Here is a 16510-nt window from a genome sequence, read left to right on the forward strand (position 1 = left end):
TCCTGCCTGTCCTGTCAATACAAAGTATATCCTTTGATGTTAAACTCCCAAACTTTGGCCTTTTTTCAGCCACAATTCAGTGGTGCGCACAGTCATACCGACCAATCTCTAGTTGCACTACAAGCTCGCCCACTTATTCCAAATGCTACGCATATTTAAATACTGCACCTTCAGTCCTCCATTCTTTGCCCTTTTGAATTTTATCTGTGGTACAATTCAACTCTTTGCACTGTCTGCATTTGTACCCAATCATTGGCTTGTCCTTCCTTACTTTCATGTTACATCCATCATCTACTTGTAAACCTGCTGGCTCATATTCAGCTCCATGACATGATTCCCATCCCCCTGCCACATTAGTTTAAACTATTCCCAAAAGCTCTAGTAAACCTCCCAGCAAGAATATTGGTTTTTCCTTGGATTCAAGTGCAACCCTTTTTTGTACAGGTCACAACATATCAGTAACACTCAAAGCTCATTTATTATCAAAGTATGTATAAATTATATCCTTTGAAATTTGATTGCTCACAGGCAGCCACCAAGCAAGAAACAGGAATAACTCAATTAAAAAAGACCAAAAATCACTGTGCAGAGAAAGAGGGTGAATAAAACAAACATTATTCAAACAATTGAAACAAGCCGACAGCACCCTGAACTAGACTGAGTCCCAGATCTGCTCCCAGAGCAGCCAGAGTAAGCCCAAGCCTTGGTCCCCAGTTCATCACACCAACAGGACAGATATACACAACAGCTAGATCGGTTCACAGCCTCGGTGCCACGGAAAAGGAATAAACATTCACGGGAGAGCAAGCGAAATCAGCCGGACTCCTGAACTTCTAGCTTTCCAGTTTACCCGAGCTAAAGTTTAAATTATCCAAGCACCGATCAGTGCCACATTCCAGGACTCAGACCCAGGTGCAGCACGCACCCAGGCTGCCCAGCCTGCAGCTATTCTCCATGTCGCCAAATCGGCTCAGCTCTTGGAGCGACCTAGGTTAGGTGGACAGGCATCCAAACTCCTCTCCAAATGGCTCACTCCATGCCCCAGCACGGCTCAACCCCTAGACCAGCCTCACCTCTCCTCTCCCAGCCAATTTGCTTCATGAAAGGTGTTTTAAGTAACGTTTTTAGTTGATTCTCGTGGCTTATGATTTACCAGTAAACTGTTGCATATCATCAGTAGCACCATCTTAAACCAGAAAAGGTTCAGATTAAATAACATTTAAAAGGAACTTGGAAAGGCAACATGGATAGGAAAAATTTAGACTGATATAGGCCAAACAGGATCAAATGGGACTAACAGAGACTGGAATCTTGGTCGACATGGGTTAGTTAGGTTGAGGGTCTGTTTCCATGCTATATGGCTCTATGCTTTGCATCCAGATTAGCATGCACCAGTAGCAGGTATTATGAAGCTCTTCCATTAATCTACCTGGAAGTCCAGTGACCTGCATTTTAGAATAAAATACAATTTCTATCATCAATATCTACAGATGCTTGAAATCTAAAACATTAAATCTTGTTTCATTCCACAGATGCAATTTGACCTGCTGAGTATTTAAAGCATCTTCTGTTTTTACTTCCCCCTTCTCAGATTGGGAAAAGTTCTACATTGCTCTGAATTTCAAAAAAATTCCAAATAAATTATGTTGCAAAGCCTCTGGTGTGACTCAGGAAACAACTGTGCACAATAAACTTGGTACGACCCAGGATCAAATGTAGATTTCTTCCCAAGCTTCAGCGACAAAGAAATCCATAACAGACCATTTTTTTTACATTGTTTCAGGAGCTTTTAAAAGTACAGTTGCAGTAAAACTGGCAAACCTCCCACTGTCAGCACTTGTGATCACAGATCTTCCAATACTCTATTTCACAACACATGCTGGTGATATTAAACACGATCCTGATGCATCGAATGCTATTCATTTTGAATAAAAGACTGACTATTTGCTAATTTTTAAATTTCTGGCTAATCACTATCCTTTAATAATGGAGTTCAGAATTTTGATTAACTAGACTGTTTCCTGCCTCCCTGCATAGGATTATAACATTTGCAGTGTTCTACAACCCATGGACACATTTTCAAGGACTCTTCGCTATTAATGTTTGTTCTTAATAAAGACCCCAACATATTTATTTACAGTAATGGCTCTAGCTCCACACGATTGGCTACAACCCGTTCACCAATGATACTTCCGATTCCGGATGAGCCGCCTGCATTGCAAACCGGGAACTGAAGTTCTTTTCACACATAATAATTCACCCCATGTTCTTGATATTCATTTGCTTATTATTTTTCTTTTTATGTTTGCACAGTATATTGCCTTTTGTACAGCAGTTACCTGCCCTGTTGGTGCAGTCTTTCATTGATTCTATTGTGTTTCTCGTATTTACTGTCAACGCCTGCAAGAAAATAAATCTCAGTGTTGCATATGGTGACATACTGTACTTTGAACTTTGAGCAAACTATTCCCATTCCATAGCACTGTTTCAAATATAGTCTGTTCTTGATCTGATTCCACTCTGCATTCTTCAAGAGAACATAATGAACACTCAAGGTTGGCCTTACCAATTTGAACTGCCCTTGGGGAGAGAGGGTTATAGACTGTTCCCACCAGTGATTACTTTCTTTTCCTTTATAAAATTTCCACTGTAACCGATTCTGATTAGAACCAAGATAATTTCTTATTCCGGTATAGTACCAATCTCACCAATTATTGTCAGTTGTTGTCACTGCTATTTCCTTTCTGATTATCATTCTGAAATGTCAAATTGCCCAGAAAAAAAAGTTGCCACAATTCTTTTCATTCTTGTGCGATCAAGCAATCTATATTTGTGCCAACACTATATACAGGCAGCTGAGCAATTTTATCTGTTAACGATTTTTTCCTTCCAACTTTGCATTGAAGAATTGTTTGTATGCCCTGCTCCTTTCTTATCAGTCTGGTTGCCATTACATGCTCTCCCTGCATTATACTGCAACCTTGTCATTTAATCTAAATTGTGGAGGTGGATATGTGCATGTGAGCAGCAAGATAAAAGGTTAAAGTTTCATTTACTTACTCAATTCTGCAGGATGCTGGTCCCATGCTGATTCAAGCACTTGTTAAAGGATAATTCTTCTCCCTCATTACTGGTGCCAGTACTCCATTAACTGACCAACCTCTCTTCCACACCTTCTCCACACCAACCTTCAAGCCAAGCATTTTAATCCTCTGACCTCTGCACTAATTTGTATGTTGTAATTCAGAAATCATAACGTTGTCCTCTTCATTTAAATCCTAGTTGCTCATATACTTTTTCCCCAGCAGAAATTCTTAGTCCTTTCTATGTTATGTTTATCTATATGGTCTCACCACAACAATCTTCCCCAAATCCTCAGGGAAATCCTTTACCTTGATATCTGCAGGCAGCATCTGGTACTTCTACGAAATGGCACAGAGCATTAGCCTTTTAAATTAGTCCCTTATCAGAACTATTTTTTCCCCACTCTTATCTCTAATTTTCACTTAGCTTTCTCTGCCATCATCCACGGAGTATAAAAACCACTGATTGGTTGGATAAGTACAAGAACTGAAGCCCTACCATCTCCCTGTCGGATTTCCATACTTGTCTCACTTGGAAGTCCCACTACCCTCAATCCAGCACAGTAAATTCCTTCTGAAAGGTAATCACAAGTGGTGACCTCCTACCCTGGTGCACTGCAAACACGGCCACAGTGGGTCACTGATCTCCATCTGTAGGCACATGTCATAGGCAACAAAACTTTGCATGTGGCTCTTCTTTTTTAATATTATAAATCATAGTTTAGGACTAAAAACTAATACACAGTGGTTTTGATCCTCCCTGATTTTCTGAAGCTCCTAATTTGTGGACACTTCACATTGATTTAACTCTCATGCAGTTACAAATTACAAACGTGATACCTCTTTCCCACATTTCACTGAATTTTCTCCGTCAAACACTGCGCTGTCTTTCCATGCAGCAGCCAAAGAGCCTGCCCAGGTTGACAGAAATCAGCAGACACTCTAATCACTTCTAACTTGTACCTAAACAATTGTACAACTGCCCTAGCAGCTAAAAGCCTGTTCATCATTCACACTGTGAAAGCGGCAAGATTAAATCCATTGAATCTCAATAAAAGACAAACTTTTAAAATCATTAGAATACTCAGTACCACTATTGGTCAGTAATATTCTAAGATCTCAACCCCTAATTCGTCTCTATTTAAAGTCTAACATATTCCAAAACAGCTGGCCAGTGGTATGGTGGCATCTGTGCCAGACTTTGAGGCAAGTGGTCCCAGGTTCAAATCTGGCTGGCTCCTTGCACGCTTTCCATCTGTGCCAAGTTGAGTGTCGGGCTAGCGAAGCTGCCTCGTTAAAAAGCAGACAAAAACACTAACAAAACGGCAAGATTGCCGCCCGATGCGCCACAAGGCGTGGCGAAGAACAAGCTTCCAAAATACTGGTTCGTGCACTTTAAATACTTATTGATTGCGTGCAGTCCTAATACAGTGTTGACAGTTCAATGCCAGACATTTACACAAGCACTTGGAAATAAGCAACAGAGAAAAATAAAATATTTGGAACTGTTATTATTGGAAGTTCATATCATATGGGTTACAGGGAATTATTGCAAAAATTACAGCATTTTTTTAATTTAAAGATACAGCAAGGAACAGGCTCTTCTGGTCATTCTACCCAGCAACCCCATATTTAAACTTAGCCTAATCACAGGATAATTCACACTGACCAATTAACCCAGTAACCGGAACGTCTTAGGGATGTGAGAGGAAACCAAGCACCCGGAGCAGACCCCCATGCTCACAGGAAGAACGTACAGACTGTGCCCGAATTGAACTCTCAATTCCAACACCTTGAGCTGCAATAGTGCCGCATTAACCCTGACGATACCGTGGAAAATAAATTAAACTAGTGCTGGAGGACACAACAAAAAAATTCACTTTTAAAAAATATTAGCAATGCAATACAAAATGCTTCTACATATAATTAACAAATACTTATAGCAGGCTGATTCAGCTTTGCTTTAAAATCTATTGTTGATATCCCTTATTGTTCACAGAAAATCAAGGGTATGTTTACACAATGTTATACTCTGGAATATATACAGTACTAATAAAACATGGTTTATTGTCGTTTGGAACTTATTTACAGCAATAACATTTAGGAATGTATATGAAATACCAATAATTCAATCAGCATATTATTATCATTTGAAAGTATTAACAATCAGTACTGCAGAGTGAAAGATGAAAGTGAATGCAGAAGGTGAGTGCCGAATGCTGGGGAGTGCTACTGAGCTTTTCTGTGTTATTGGATATGGTTATCAACCTGGACTGTGGACTCTTCTCCTCCTCCCCCCCCAGCCCCCCACCAAGTCTTACAGTTTTCTGTGCTTTTCGCCCAATCTTTCTCGTGTTTTTGTGCAGAGGAGGGGATATTTGGGGGTTGATGCTCCTGTTCTATATCTGTTTGGTTTTTGTGCAGGGGGGTGTGGATTTGGGGGTTGATGATTACGTTACCATTCTTTTTCTCCCCCTTGGTTTCATGGCTACCTGGAGAAGAACAATTTCAGAGTTGTATACTTTGATTAAAAAAACGACCCTTTGATGTACATTGATTAAAATAATTCAATTGCTACCCCTGAATAACAGTACAGCGACACATTGCACTGTTTAGAAATAAAAGCAGTGTTGTTGATCCACAAATTATACAATGACCTTTACTGAAATTCAACACTACACATTTGAAAGATTAAACAGACAAGCTCAACAATGTATGCATGATATCTACATTTGAAAACTATTATCCGAATCCCTATTGTTTAACGAGTTGCAAAAGCAGTAAAAACTGAGATTAACCACAACCACCTACCAAAATGGTCGCACCTATCCTTTTGATTAGTTAATTGAATGGATTTTGGAAAACGGGGGTGGGGAACAATATGGACAAAAATAATAACCTTTTGATGTAACAATATACAACTAAGGCACCCAAATTATAATCACCATCATGATATAATGTTATATTCTCAGCTGATCAACAAAAATATTTTTATCTGAAACAAAATCACAACCAATAACTGAAAAACCCTATGCAAATCGTCTTAAAAGAAAAAAGTGATGGAATCCAGCAAGACAGAAGTATACTCCAAAGTATACTGTACAACATGAACTACAACCATTTCAGTATACTAACTGAAGTAGCTAATGATAGATTAAGCTGACCTGGGCAAATACACAACTTTAAAATTGATGACTTAGTTGCCTGGTTCAATATTTGATGGAGTATGGAAGAATGCGAAGGCATCTAATAGAAAAATTAAATAATGAAAAGAAAGTAGATGCAGGAAAGTAACTTCCACCTGTAAGTGAGACTAAAGCAAGGGAATATTACCTTAAGATTCAGGGGAATGGACGGAACAGATCAGGATAAACTTCTTTTCCAAGAGGGTAGTGGATGTCAAATTCTCTGGAGGGGGTAGCAATACTAGTCCTGAAATAGCAGTAGAGGTTACCTCACTAAGTATATTTAAGACATAGATTGATAGATTTCTGAATAGCAGGAAACAGAGTTATGGGGAAAAGGCAGGTAGGTCGAACAGAGCTCATGGCCAGATCAGCCATGATCTTATTGAATGGGGGAGCAGGCTCAATGAGCAAGATGGCAGACTCCAACTCCTATTTCTTGTGTTCCAATCCAATGGATGTTTGAAACTATCCTGCTCCCACGCATCTGGTAATTTGTATCATTACACAAATTAAAATGAGGGAGCCTTACTTTAGCTTCAGTCGATTGTGAGGGAATCCCTTCGAAGCTTAACAATTCAAAATGATAGAGATCAACGCAATTGAAGGCCATCAATCTCTCCTGAACAAAGACTAGGTTTTCATTACAAAATGACCAAAGATTGTGTGGTTCCACCTTCTTGTGCTACTAGAGCCCATACACTGGAACAGGTCAATACACGAGAAAGAGCTTACCCAAAATCCTTCCTTGTACATATTTGACAGTGCTATTGACATGCAAGAATGAAGACTTCTTTCAAATGACATGGTGTGTGCACGAAACAAATATTTACAAAATGTGATATTAAAATGGAAGTTCATTGCTTCCTTCAGAACACATTAGCTACATCTGTCAACAAGAATCATGCTGCCATATTTACTTAATATTTATAGATAGGTTTTCTGGAATATCAGTGGTTCAATTTTGCAGGCAACTAAACAATATTCTGCAGATGCTGGAAATCTTGAGCAAAGGCACAAAATGCTGGAGAAACTCAGCAATTCAGGCAGCATCTATCATGGGGAATAAACAGTCGATGCTTCAGTACCAGATCCTTCATCAGGATTGGAAAGGAAGAGGGCAGAAGCCAAAAATAAAGCTAAGGGGAAGGGCGAGGAAAAGAGTGACAGAGAGAGTACAAGCTGGCAGGGGGTAGGTGAAGAAAAAGATGAGTAGGTGGACAGGTGGAAGGGGTAAAGAGTTGAAGATGGAATCAGATAGGAGAGGGCAGTAGACCATAGTAGAAAGGGAAGGAGAGGAATGAGAGGAAGATAAAGGGCAGTTGAGGAGCATATGGGAGGTGAGAGGGTAACAAGAAAAGGGTATGGAAGAGAGAAGAGGGAGGTGAAGTTAGAAAAGTGAATTAAGCCCTCCCAGCTTCATACCCCTCCCCTATCCCCTCACCTGGTTTCACCTACCACCTGACTTCCGTTCCTCTCCCCCCACCTGCTTATTCAGGCTTCTACCCCCTTCTTTTCCAGTCCCAATGGTCTCAGCCCAAAACAATGTTTATTCCTCTCCATAGATACTGCCTGACTTGCTTAGTTCCTCCAGCATTTTGTGTTATATAAATACACTTTTTTTTCCATCGTTGAGTCACCTGGGATGGGCAGGTAAAGCTGGCCGCATGCCGAAGATACTTGTAAGTGCCTGCATGAGTGTTCTAGTGATAATGGCTATGAAGTACGGCCTTTTTCAAACTATTTAACAAAAGGTTGCAAGTTGCTTCACAGGAATGTAAATAAAATTTGGATACAAGCCACACAAGGAGATTCTAAGGCAACGTGGCAAAATACCTGACAGTTTTCCCAAAGTTTTTCAGAAGTAGTATTCAATGTTTAGGAGAGAAATCCCGAGTTTAATGATTAAAGCCTAGTTAATGTGGTTTGCGCAATCATGAGATTAACGCAGAGTTGACAGGATCAGGATAGCTAACCTTGCACTTTCTTCCTGACTGAAATTTTTCTCCTCTCTCATTTCAATCAGAGATGTCAGATGCAAGTAAACTGAACAGTACAAATGTCATTTTCCACTGACATTTGGGTGAAGAATTTACAAATACAGGAAAGCAAGTTTTATGAAATAGTTCCACCATATGCTCATCAGCCATAGTAATAAACTGCAAAGTCAAATTTCCAAGTAATTTTCCAGAATATATCAGGTATATTTAAGTGCAGCTTGCTATAGTGAAGAGAACTTGTACTCAAAAATAAAACATTTTCAAAGCACCATTTCAAAACTCAAATCCTAAATGTACTAATGTTACAGTCCAGTTTCAGTGTTAACCAATTAAAACTGTAAAACATGTTAAAAGTTCCACCAACCCACATTTCCAACAAATGGATTCTGACACTTACAATTAACAAGGCAAAATAATTCCATGCTTTGCTTTTACCTGGACCATTTATAAATTCCACTAGCAGGTTTGTAAAACTCCTGCCATATCATTAACCACAATTCAGAAATCTCAGTAAACTTGCAGTGACTACTCATTTCTACTTACTTTAATTAAACAGACAAGAAGTTAAGAAATTTAGAAAGAACAAGACTTACCAAAGAACTGCTTGATAATATTAACCGATTCCATTCTTGCTTCTGTTAACTCCAAAATAGAATGAAACCAAGTGAGGCACTCAGCAATTATGCTCCAATTATCAGCAAAGAAACTCCCCAATCCCAGACCATGTGACCAATCAGCAAATCAGCCCAAACATTTCAGATAATTTACAACCACTCACTGCACAGGGCTTGGTCTGAAGTCTCACAAAACCTGTCTAACAAATGAATCAAGTCGTTATGGTAACACTGATTACATCACTTCAGAAATTTTCATTAGTTGCAAGAATGATTCAATTAGATTCAGTGACCAGAACGCAAAACTGCTGCAATCTTTCAACATCCACATCCTCTTTTTCCCTTCCCGTTCATTTCCTTCATCCCTATATGTAATGCAGCAGCATTCTCTTCCAGTTAGCATTGTGCAAGATCAGTTACAGCTTCCTGTCTACCTACTTCAACAACTTTACGCTTGAACAAAATGCACAGTAGGAACTAATGATCTGTCCAGATGACCTTTATTTATTTATATGCATGTGGCTGGCAAACAGCAATGCAGGGTTAGTTAGTTGAATTGTGTGACCCGAGGATTTCTCCCCCCCCCCCCCCCCACTTACCCAAAACCCACATTTTACAAGAATAAAATTTCAAAAATATTTGCATATCAGACATTTACAGGATGTCTGGAATCCGTCAACTAATTACTTGATTGTCCAAAACTTCTGTAGACCACATCCACTTTAATGCTGGTGTTAGAATCGGTTACTTTATTATGTTTTTAATAAGATAGTTTAAATGGTGATTTTACTAACACACAATTTCCATTTTTAACTCGTATATTTTTCACAGTAAGTGGTGTTTGTCTCCACCTAGTGGTGGAGACTCAATATAGATAACACTATCACCTTTTTCATTTCTTGTTGGCTAAGTACTAGCACATGACATGTGCTTGACTGTGTGTCTTAATTGGTCATTCCTTTTCTCAGGAATGTGTTCTTTTCTGAAGTCACAAAAAAAAAGTGCCAGCTTTTGCAAAGGCTCCAACTTTATATCTCGTTCTCTGTCTTTCCCTGAGGATCTTCAGTTTTATACGTTCTATATCTGTTCCTTATTTAAAGTGTAAAACAAACAAAAATGAAGCAACAAGGTTTCACTTATTTCTGGACTCCTAAAAGAACCTAGTGATCAGAAAAATCACCGAGATCGCACACTGATCTTGAAATAATCATCAAATCTAGCACTGTCCCCCTGATCTCTCCATCCAGTAAAAAGTTGAATAATACAAAACGATATTTAATATGTCATCTTATCTCCACTGATTGCCAGACACTTAATCATCACTCAATGTTTAATATTTCCATCCTGTAGTAAAAAAGGTTATATTAACATTTCCAAAAATGTTAATTAAATATAGTACTAGTTTTATACGACTAAAAAGATACCAAATCACATCAAATTAAATGAAATGGCGATGCAACATCAGGTGACGTAATGTAGCTGAATGATTGACCCCATTGCAGTTTCTGGTGGTCACATGTGCCTCAAGTATTGGTTGCTTGAGAAACTCAGGCTCAAGGCTGATGACCTGGAATCTGAGCTTCAAACACTGCAATGCATCAGGGACAGGAAGAGTTACCTGGAAACGGTTTTGGGAAGCGGTCACACCCATTAGATTAATTACTTCAAATTCGGATAAGCGGGTGTGACTAGAGAAAGGCCGGCAGGGGTTTCCAAGAGGAATTGCTGCCGCTCCCTGTGAGGATGAGAGGGATGGAAGTGGGGATTGTAGGAAGGATGAGCAATCAAACCATTGAACTGTGGTTCAGGGAGCCTTTTAAAAAGGGAGCGAAAAGAAATGTAGTTGTAATTAGAGATAGCATATTCGGGAAATAGACAATTCTCTGTTGCAAGGATAGCAAGTCCCGGAGTGTGCATTGTCTGCCTGGTGCCTGAGTTTGAGACATGCCTTGTGAACGTCAGGTGAATTTGTAGTGGAGTATCCTCAACTGAAAAGTTGTGGTCCTCATGTGTACCTATGATGTAGGAAGAAGAAAGGAAGATACACTGCGGATAACACCAAGGAATTTAAAGTTACCGATACTCAAGGCTGGCTTACGGATCTCCCGTTTCCTCCTGCTGATGTCGATAATCATCTCCTTGGTCTTCCTAACACTGAGTGAGAGCTGGTTGTTGTGACAGCACTGAGCCACATCTTCAAATCTTCAAGATTTTCATATTCTGGACTTGCTGAGTAATTTTAGTACTGATGTAACTGAAACCAGTTTGAAGCAGCATTGCTACAATTAATCTAGCCTTCCTTCTAAGATTACAGCTAAAAATTTTGATTATGACCTACATTCTATGCATTAGAGAATCGTTCTCAAAGCTCACCAAATAGATGAAACTATGATCCACAGTATGCTCATGAAAATGACATTACTCCAGTTATTTAGGTTAGAAATTAATGATAATTCATTAGAAGCATAGTTAAACTCATTTATCCAAATTTCAAAATACACATGATACAAAATTAATTCAGAAATTTTAGCATAAAGTGTTTTAAGTGATAAAAAATTAGAGCTCATGGGTAAAACAAGACAAGAACATTACAATTGAATAGGCATCCATATAAATAAACAGATGAAAGAAGATAGAGGGAAATTTAGTGAGAAGGAAGCTTTTTGCAACATCTAAATTTACAAATGCTACCTGCTTGGCTTGTACAATCTAGCTTCAAACACAAGACTAACTAGGTCTGGCTACAACTATCTTGAATACTATACATACTTCCCTGGACATCTCAAAACATAACCAAAACGCATCAGCTATATTTTTTTCAGATCTCAAATTTCTGGGAAGCGATTTGAGGAACCTGAGAAATGGCGAACATCTGTTTCCCAACAGCCACAGTATATGTAGCAGTAAGGACCTCTCCTGAAACCTACAATCAGTTCTTTGGTCTTGCTGACATTGAGTGCCTCTCCTGGACTATCATACAAATATAGTTGCAAAGAAAGCACGATAGCGCCTCTACTTCCTTTGGAGTCTGTGGAGATTCGGCATGACATCGAAAAACTTGACATACTTCTATAGATGTGAAGAGCAAAATGTATTGACTGGCTGCGTTACGGCCTGGTATGGGAACAGTAATGCCTTTGAATGGAAAATCTTATGAAAGGTAGTGAATTCAGCCCTGCACATCAAGGGTAAAGCCCTCTCGAACACTAGACACATCTACATGAAACATAGCCAAAGAAAAGCAGCATCCATCATCACAGACGATCACCACCCAGACCATGCTCTTTTCTCACTGCTGCCATCAGGTAGCAGGTACAGGTACCTCAGGACTCACATCACCAGGTTCAAGAACAGCTAGTGCCCCTCAACCATCTTGAACAAGGGAGGATGTTCCCACAACCAATGATCTCACTTTAAAAGCTCTTTATCTTGTTATTTCATGTTCTCATTAGTTATTGCTATTTATTTATATTTGCATTTGTACAATTTGTTCTCTTCTGTGCTCTACTGCTCTACCACAGACCCTGTTTATAGTTTTTATAGTTACTATTCTACAGATTTGCTATTCCTGCAGGAAAAAGAATCTCAGGGTTGTATGCGGTGACATTATGTACTCTGATAATAAATTTTGAACTTTGAAGTAGAAAGAACAGGCAAAAGGAATTTAAGGAATGAGACCAATCTTGATTGACAGACGCAAGTGATACCTACAGGAGATAGTAAAGTTTTGACTCTTCCTCAGGTCAGGGGTGAGAATTTCAATCCAGGTTGGAGGATTTCTGACAGCATCAAGATCACCTGTTAGCAGCAGATAGTCAAGGCCTTACTTGATGGAAATATAGCATGTTGGAGGGGCAACACTGAGCAGGATAGACAGAAGGAAAATTATTCCCCATATTGGAGTGCAAGTTCTGATGTTAAGTCACAGTAAGATGTAGAATATATATCTCAAGGGATGCAACAGTAATTTAAGAGCAACCATGACTGCATGTGATGACTTAATTGAAAAAAAACTAAAAAAAATAGGAATTTTAAATTTGGGAATACAGGAATAAGGTAATATCCTCTGCAGCTTGCTCCACCTCTCAATGAGATTTGGGTTGATCTATGAGCCAAGTTCAAGTAGTGGCTTTTATCTATGTTCCTCATTCTTCAACCAAAAAAATCAGTCTCAGAATATCAGGAATATCTTTTTGTCTGCATACGAGGAGAGCACGGTCACTCTCAAGCACCAATTTCACAGCAGACAGGAGCTTCAAAATGTGCTGTCCAAGCTCTTCTGAAGAAGCACAAGGTTCACAGCAGCCAGTGAGTGAGTGGGCCAGTGAAGGAGTGGAGATTTGAGGCTTTGACTAGAGAGATTCTGGCAGTTTTGGCAGTTGGACTGTGCAATCAAGTCAATCAAGATTTGAATAGCTCAGACTCAGCAGAAAGCAGCTGATTGGGCAATTGAGGTCAGGTGACCAAGCAGTTTGAAAAGCTCAAGCAAATAAATAGAGGGTTCCCTGAAGCTGAGCAGCCAGTGAAAGAGTGGAGATTTGAGGCTTTGACAAGAAGAGGCTGAGGATGAGCTTCACTCCAAGTGAGGTAAGGCCGGGTAACTTCCTTTCAAAGGAGAAAGTTTCAAAAGTTGAGGCAAGTATTGGGTAGGTCATGGCAGCTGAGATCGGCCCCGTGGTTTGTTCATCCTGCAGCATGTGGGAAATCAGGGATCCTTCCAGTGTCCCTGATGACTATGTGTACAGGAAATGTGTCCAACTGCAGCTTCTGGCAGACTGCATTGAGCGTCTGGAGCTGCGATTGGATTCATACTGGAGCATCCGCGATGCTGAGAAAGTCGTGAATAGCACGTTCAGTGAGTTGGCCACACCACAGGTAAAGGCTACATAGGCAGAAAGGGAAGGGGTGGAATTCGGGTCTCGGACCCAGGCAAATGAGAGACAATGTAACGGTTTTGGCCATTGCTCTTAGAGACACCTGTGCTAAGTGCATGACCCTGCTACGTGACAACTACCATGGATATGGACACCCTCGGGCAATGTGGGGGTGGGGATTGCATCATCCTACTTTGATGGACATCTACAACTCTGCAAGTCAAGATAAAAGGGGACTGCAGGAGGCGGTACCCCAGAGAGACGCACCAGAAGGACTCGATCGCTCAACGCTCCCGTGATAGCTGGAAGCCAGTCAAAAGCCACGTAACTTCTTTGCCTGGGGAGCGGGTGGCTGATAATACCGAGAAGGAATTCGAACTAATAACAGGGAAACAACGCTCCCCTGATTCAACGGAGTTGCTTCGTCAAAGACCCGGGCAAGTTTTGTCGTTTCTCCTCACTCTCTCTGAAAAACGTGAAACTCAGCGATTCCCAAAAGACTGAAGGCTGCAGACTTCTGAGTGACTTTTATATTTCCAAAGGACAATATATTATCCCCTAGACAACAGTCGAGATTATTTCTTAATGATGAATATTGCAATACCCGGTTTTTAGATTGAGTTTTGCCGATGTATATGTTCTGAATGTTTGCATTAACCTTATTTTTGTGCCCCCCTTTATGAATAAAACCGTTCGAAAATAGTGCCATCAGACTCCAACGGACCTCTCTATCTTTGCTGGTGAGTTATCCAGTTACGGGATACGTAACACTGCGAACTCCTCTCTGAATAAAAACCGTTTCAGAGGTAATTTCGTGTCTCTGGTGTTTTTCCTCAACTGAGCAGGTTAATAATTTCAGGTTGACAGAGGAACTGAGGGAAGTACATGTTAGTAGGGAAGTAGTGTTAGGTAAATTGAAGGGATTAAAGGCAGATAAATCCCCAGGGCCAGATGGTCTGCATCCCAGAGTGCTTAAGGAAGTAGCCCAAGAAATAGTGGATGCATTAGTGATAATTTTTCAAAACTCCTTAGATTCTGGATTAGTTCCTGAGGATTGGAGGGTGGCTAATGTAACCCCACTTTTTAAAAAAGGAGGGAGAGAGAAACCGGGAAATTATAGACCAGTTAGTCTGTCATCGGTGGTGGGGAAAATGCTAGAGTCAGTTATCAAAGATGTGATAACAGCACATTTGGAAAGAGGTGAAATCATTGGACAAAGTCAGCATGGATTTGTGAAAGGAAAATCACGTCTGATGAATCTTATAGAAGTTTTTGAAGATGTAACTAGTAGAGTGGATAGGGGAGAGCCAGTGGATGTGGTATATTTAGATTTTCAAAAGGCTTTTGACAAGGTCTCAAACAGATTAGTGTGCAAACTTAAAGCACATGGTATTGGGGGTATGGTATTGATGTGGATAGAGAATTGGTTGGCAGGCAGGAAGCAAAGAGTGGGAGTTAATGGGACCTTTTCAGAATGGCAGGCAGTGACTAGTGGGGTACCGCAAGGCTCAGTGCTGGGACCCCAGTTGTTTACAATATATATTAATGATTTAGACGAGGGAATTAAATGTAGCATCTCCAAGTTTGCGGATGACACAAAGCTGGGCGGCAGTGTTAGCTGTGAGGAGGATGCAGGGTGACTTGGATAGGTTAGGTGAGTGGGCAATTTCATGGCAGATGCAACTTAATGTGGATAAATGTGAGGTTATCCACTTTGGTTGCAAGAACAGGAAAACAGATTACTATCTGAACAGTGGCTGATTAGGAAAAGGGGAGGTGCAACGAGACCTGGGTGTCATTGTACACCAGTCATTGAAGGTGGGCATGCAGGTACAGCAGGCGATGAAAAAGGCAAATGGTATGTTGGCATTCATAGCAAAAGGATTTGAGTACAGGAGCAGGAAGGTTCTACTGCAGTTGTACAAGGCTTGGTGAGACCGTACCTAGAATATTGTGTGCAGTTTTGGTCCCCTAATCTGAGGAAAGACATTCTTGCCATAGAGGGAGTACAGAGAAGGTTCACCAGATTGATTCCTGGGATGGCAGGACTTTCATATGAAGAAAGACTGGATCGACTAGGCTTATACTCCCTGGAATTTAGAAGATTGAGGGGGGATCTTATTGAAACGTATAAAATTCTAAAGGGATTGGACAGGCTAGATGCAGGAAGATTGTTTCTTATGTTGGTGAAGTCCAGAACGAGGGGTCACAGTTTAAGGATAAAGGGGAAGCCTTTTAGGACTGAGATGAGGAAAAACTTCTTCACACAGAGAGTGGTGAATCTGTGGAATTCTCTGCCACAGGAAACAGTTGAGGCCAGTTCATTGGCTATACTTAAGAGGAAGTTAGATATGGCCCTTGTGGCTAAAGGGATCAGGGGGTATGGAGAGAAAGCAGGTACAGGGTTCTGAATCAGCCATGATCATACTGAATGGTGGTGCAGGCTCAAAGGGCTGAATGGCCTACTCCTGCACATATTTTCTATGTTTCTATGGTTGAGGACCAGAAACAGTGTTGCAGACAAGATACATCAAATCGATGTACCTTCTGAATCAGAAGTCCAGCACTGCTATTAGCTCTGAACTCAGAACCTACTGAAACCCAAGTACACCCCTCTATAGTCCCGATAAGTCTTGTCTGAAGTGGTTTTCACGTAAGAGTTGCTGCCAAAAGGCTTTCTCTGAAGTGGAGACTCACCTGTAACACAAAAACACAAGGACTGGGGTGCTGAATATGTGCTCTAGGCCGACGAGT

The 16510-nt window shown here is 40.4% G+C and overlaps 1 protein-coding gene across 3 annotated transcripts in view; it reads right to left on the reverse strand.

Annotated features, from left to right (window-relative positions):
* Positions 1-16510, reverse strand: part of LOC132380151 (cytoplasmic protein NCK1-like) — a 199753-nt gene that overhangs the window by 35160 nt on the left and 148083 nt on the right. Inside the window, exon 1 of one of the 3 annotated variants that reach the window (XM_059948796.1) lies at positions 8862-8980. The exons of the other annotated variants lie outside the window; for them this stretch is intronic. Coding sequence (XP_059804779.1) covers positions 8862-8895 — 34 coding nt within the window. The 5' untranslated portion in view covers positions 8896-8980. Of the gene's footprint in view, positions 1-8861; positions 8981-16510 lie in introns of those variants that run through there. 3 annotated transcript variants of the gene reach the window in all.

Source organism: Hypanus sabinus, chromosome 2 (genome assembly GCF_030144855.1).
Source record: "Hypanus sabinus isolate sHypSab1 chromosome 2, sHypSab1.hap1, whole genome shotgun sequence".
In the NCBI taxonomy this organism is placed as follows: domain Eukaryota; kingdom Metazoa; phylum Chordata; class Chondrichthyes; order Myliobatiformes; family Dasyatidae; genus Hypanus; species Hypanus sabinus.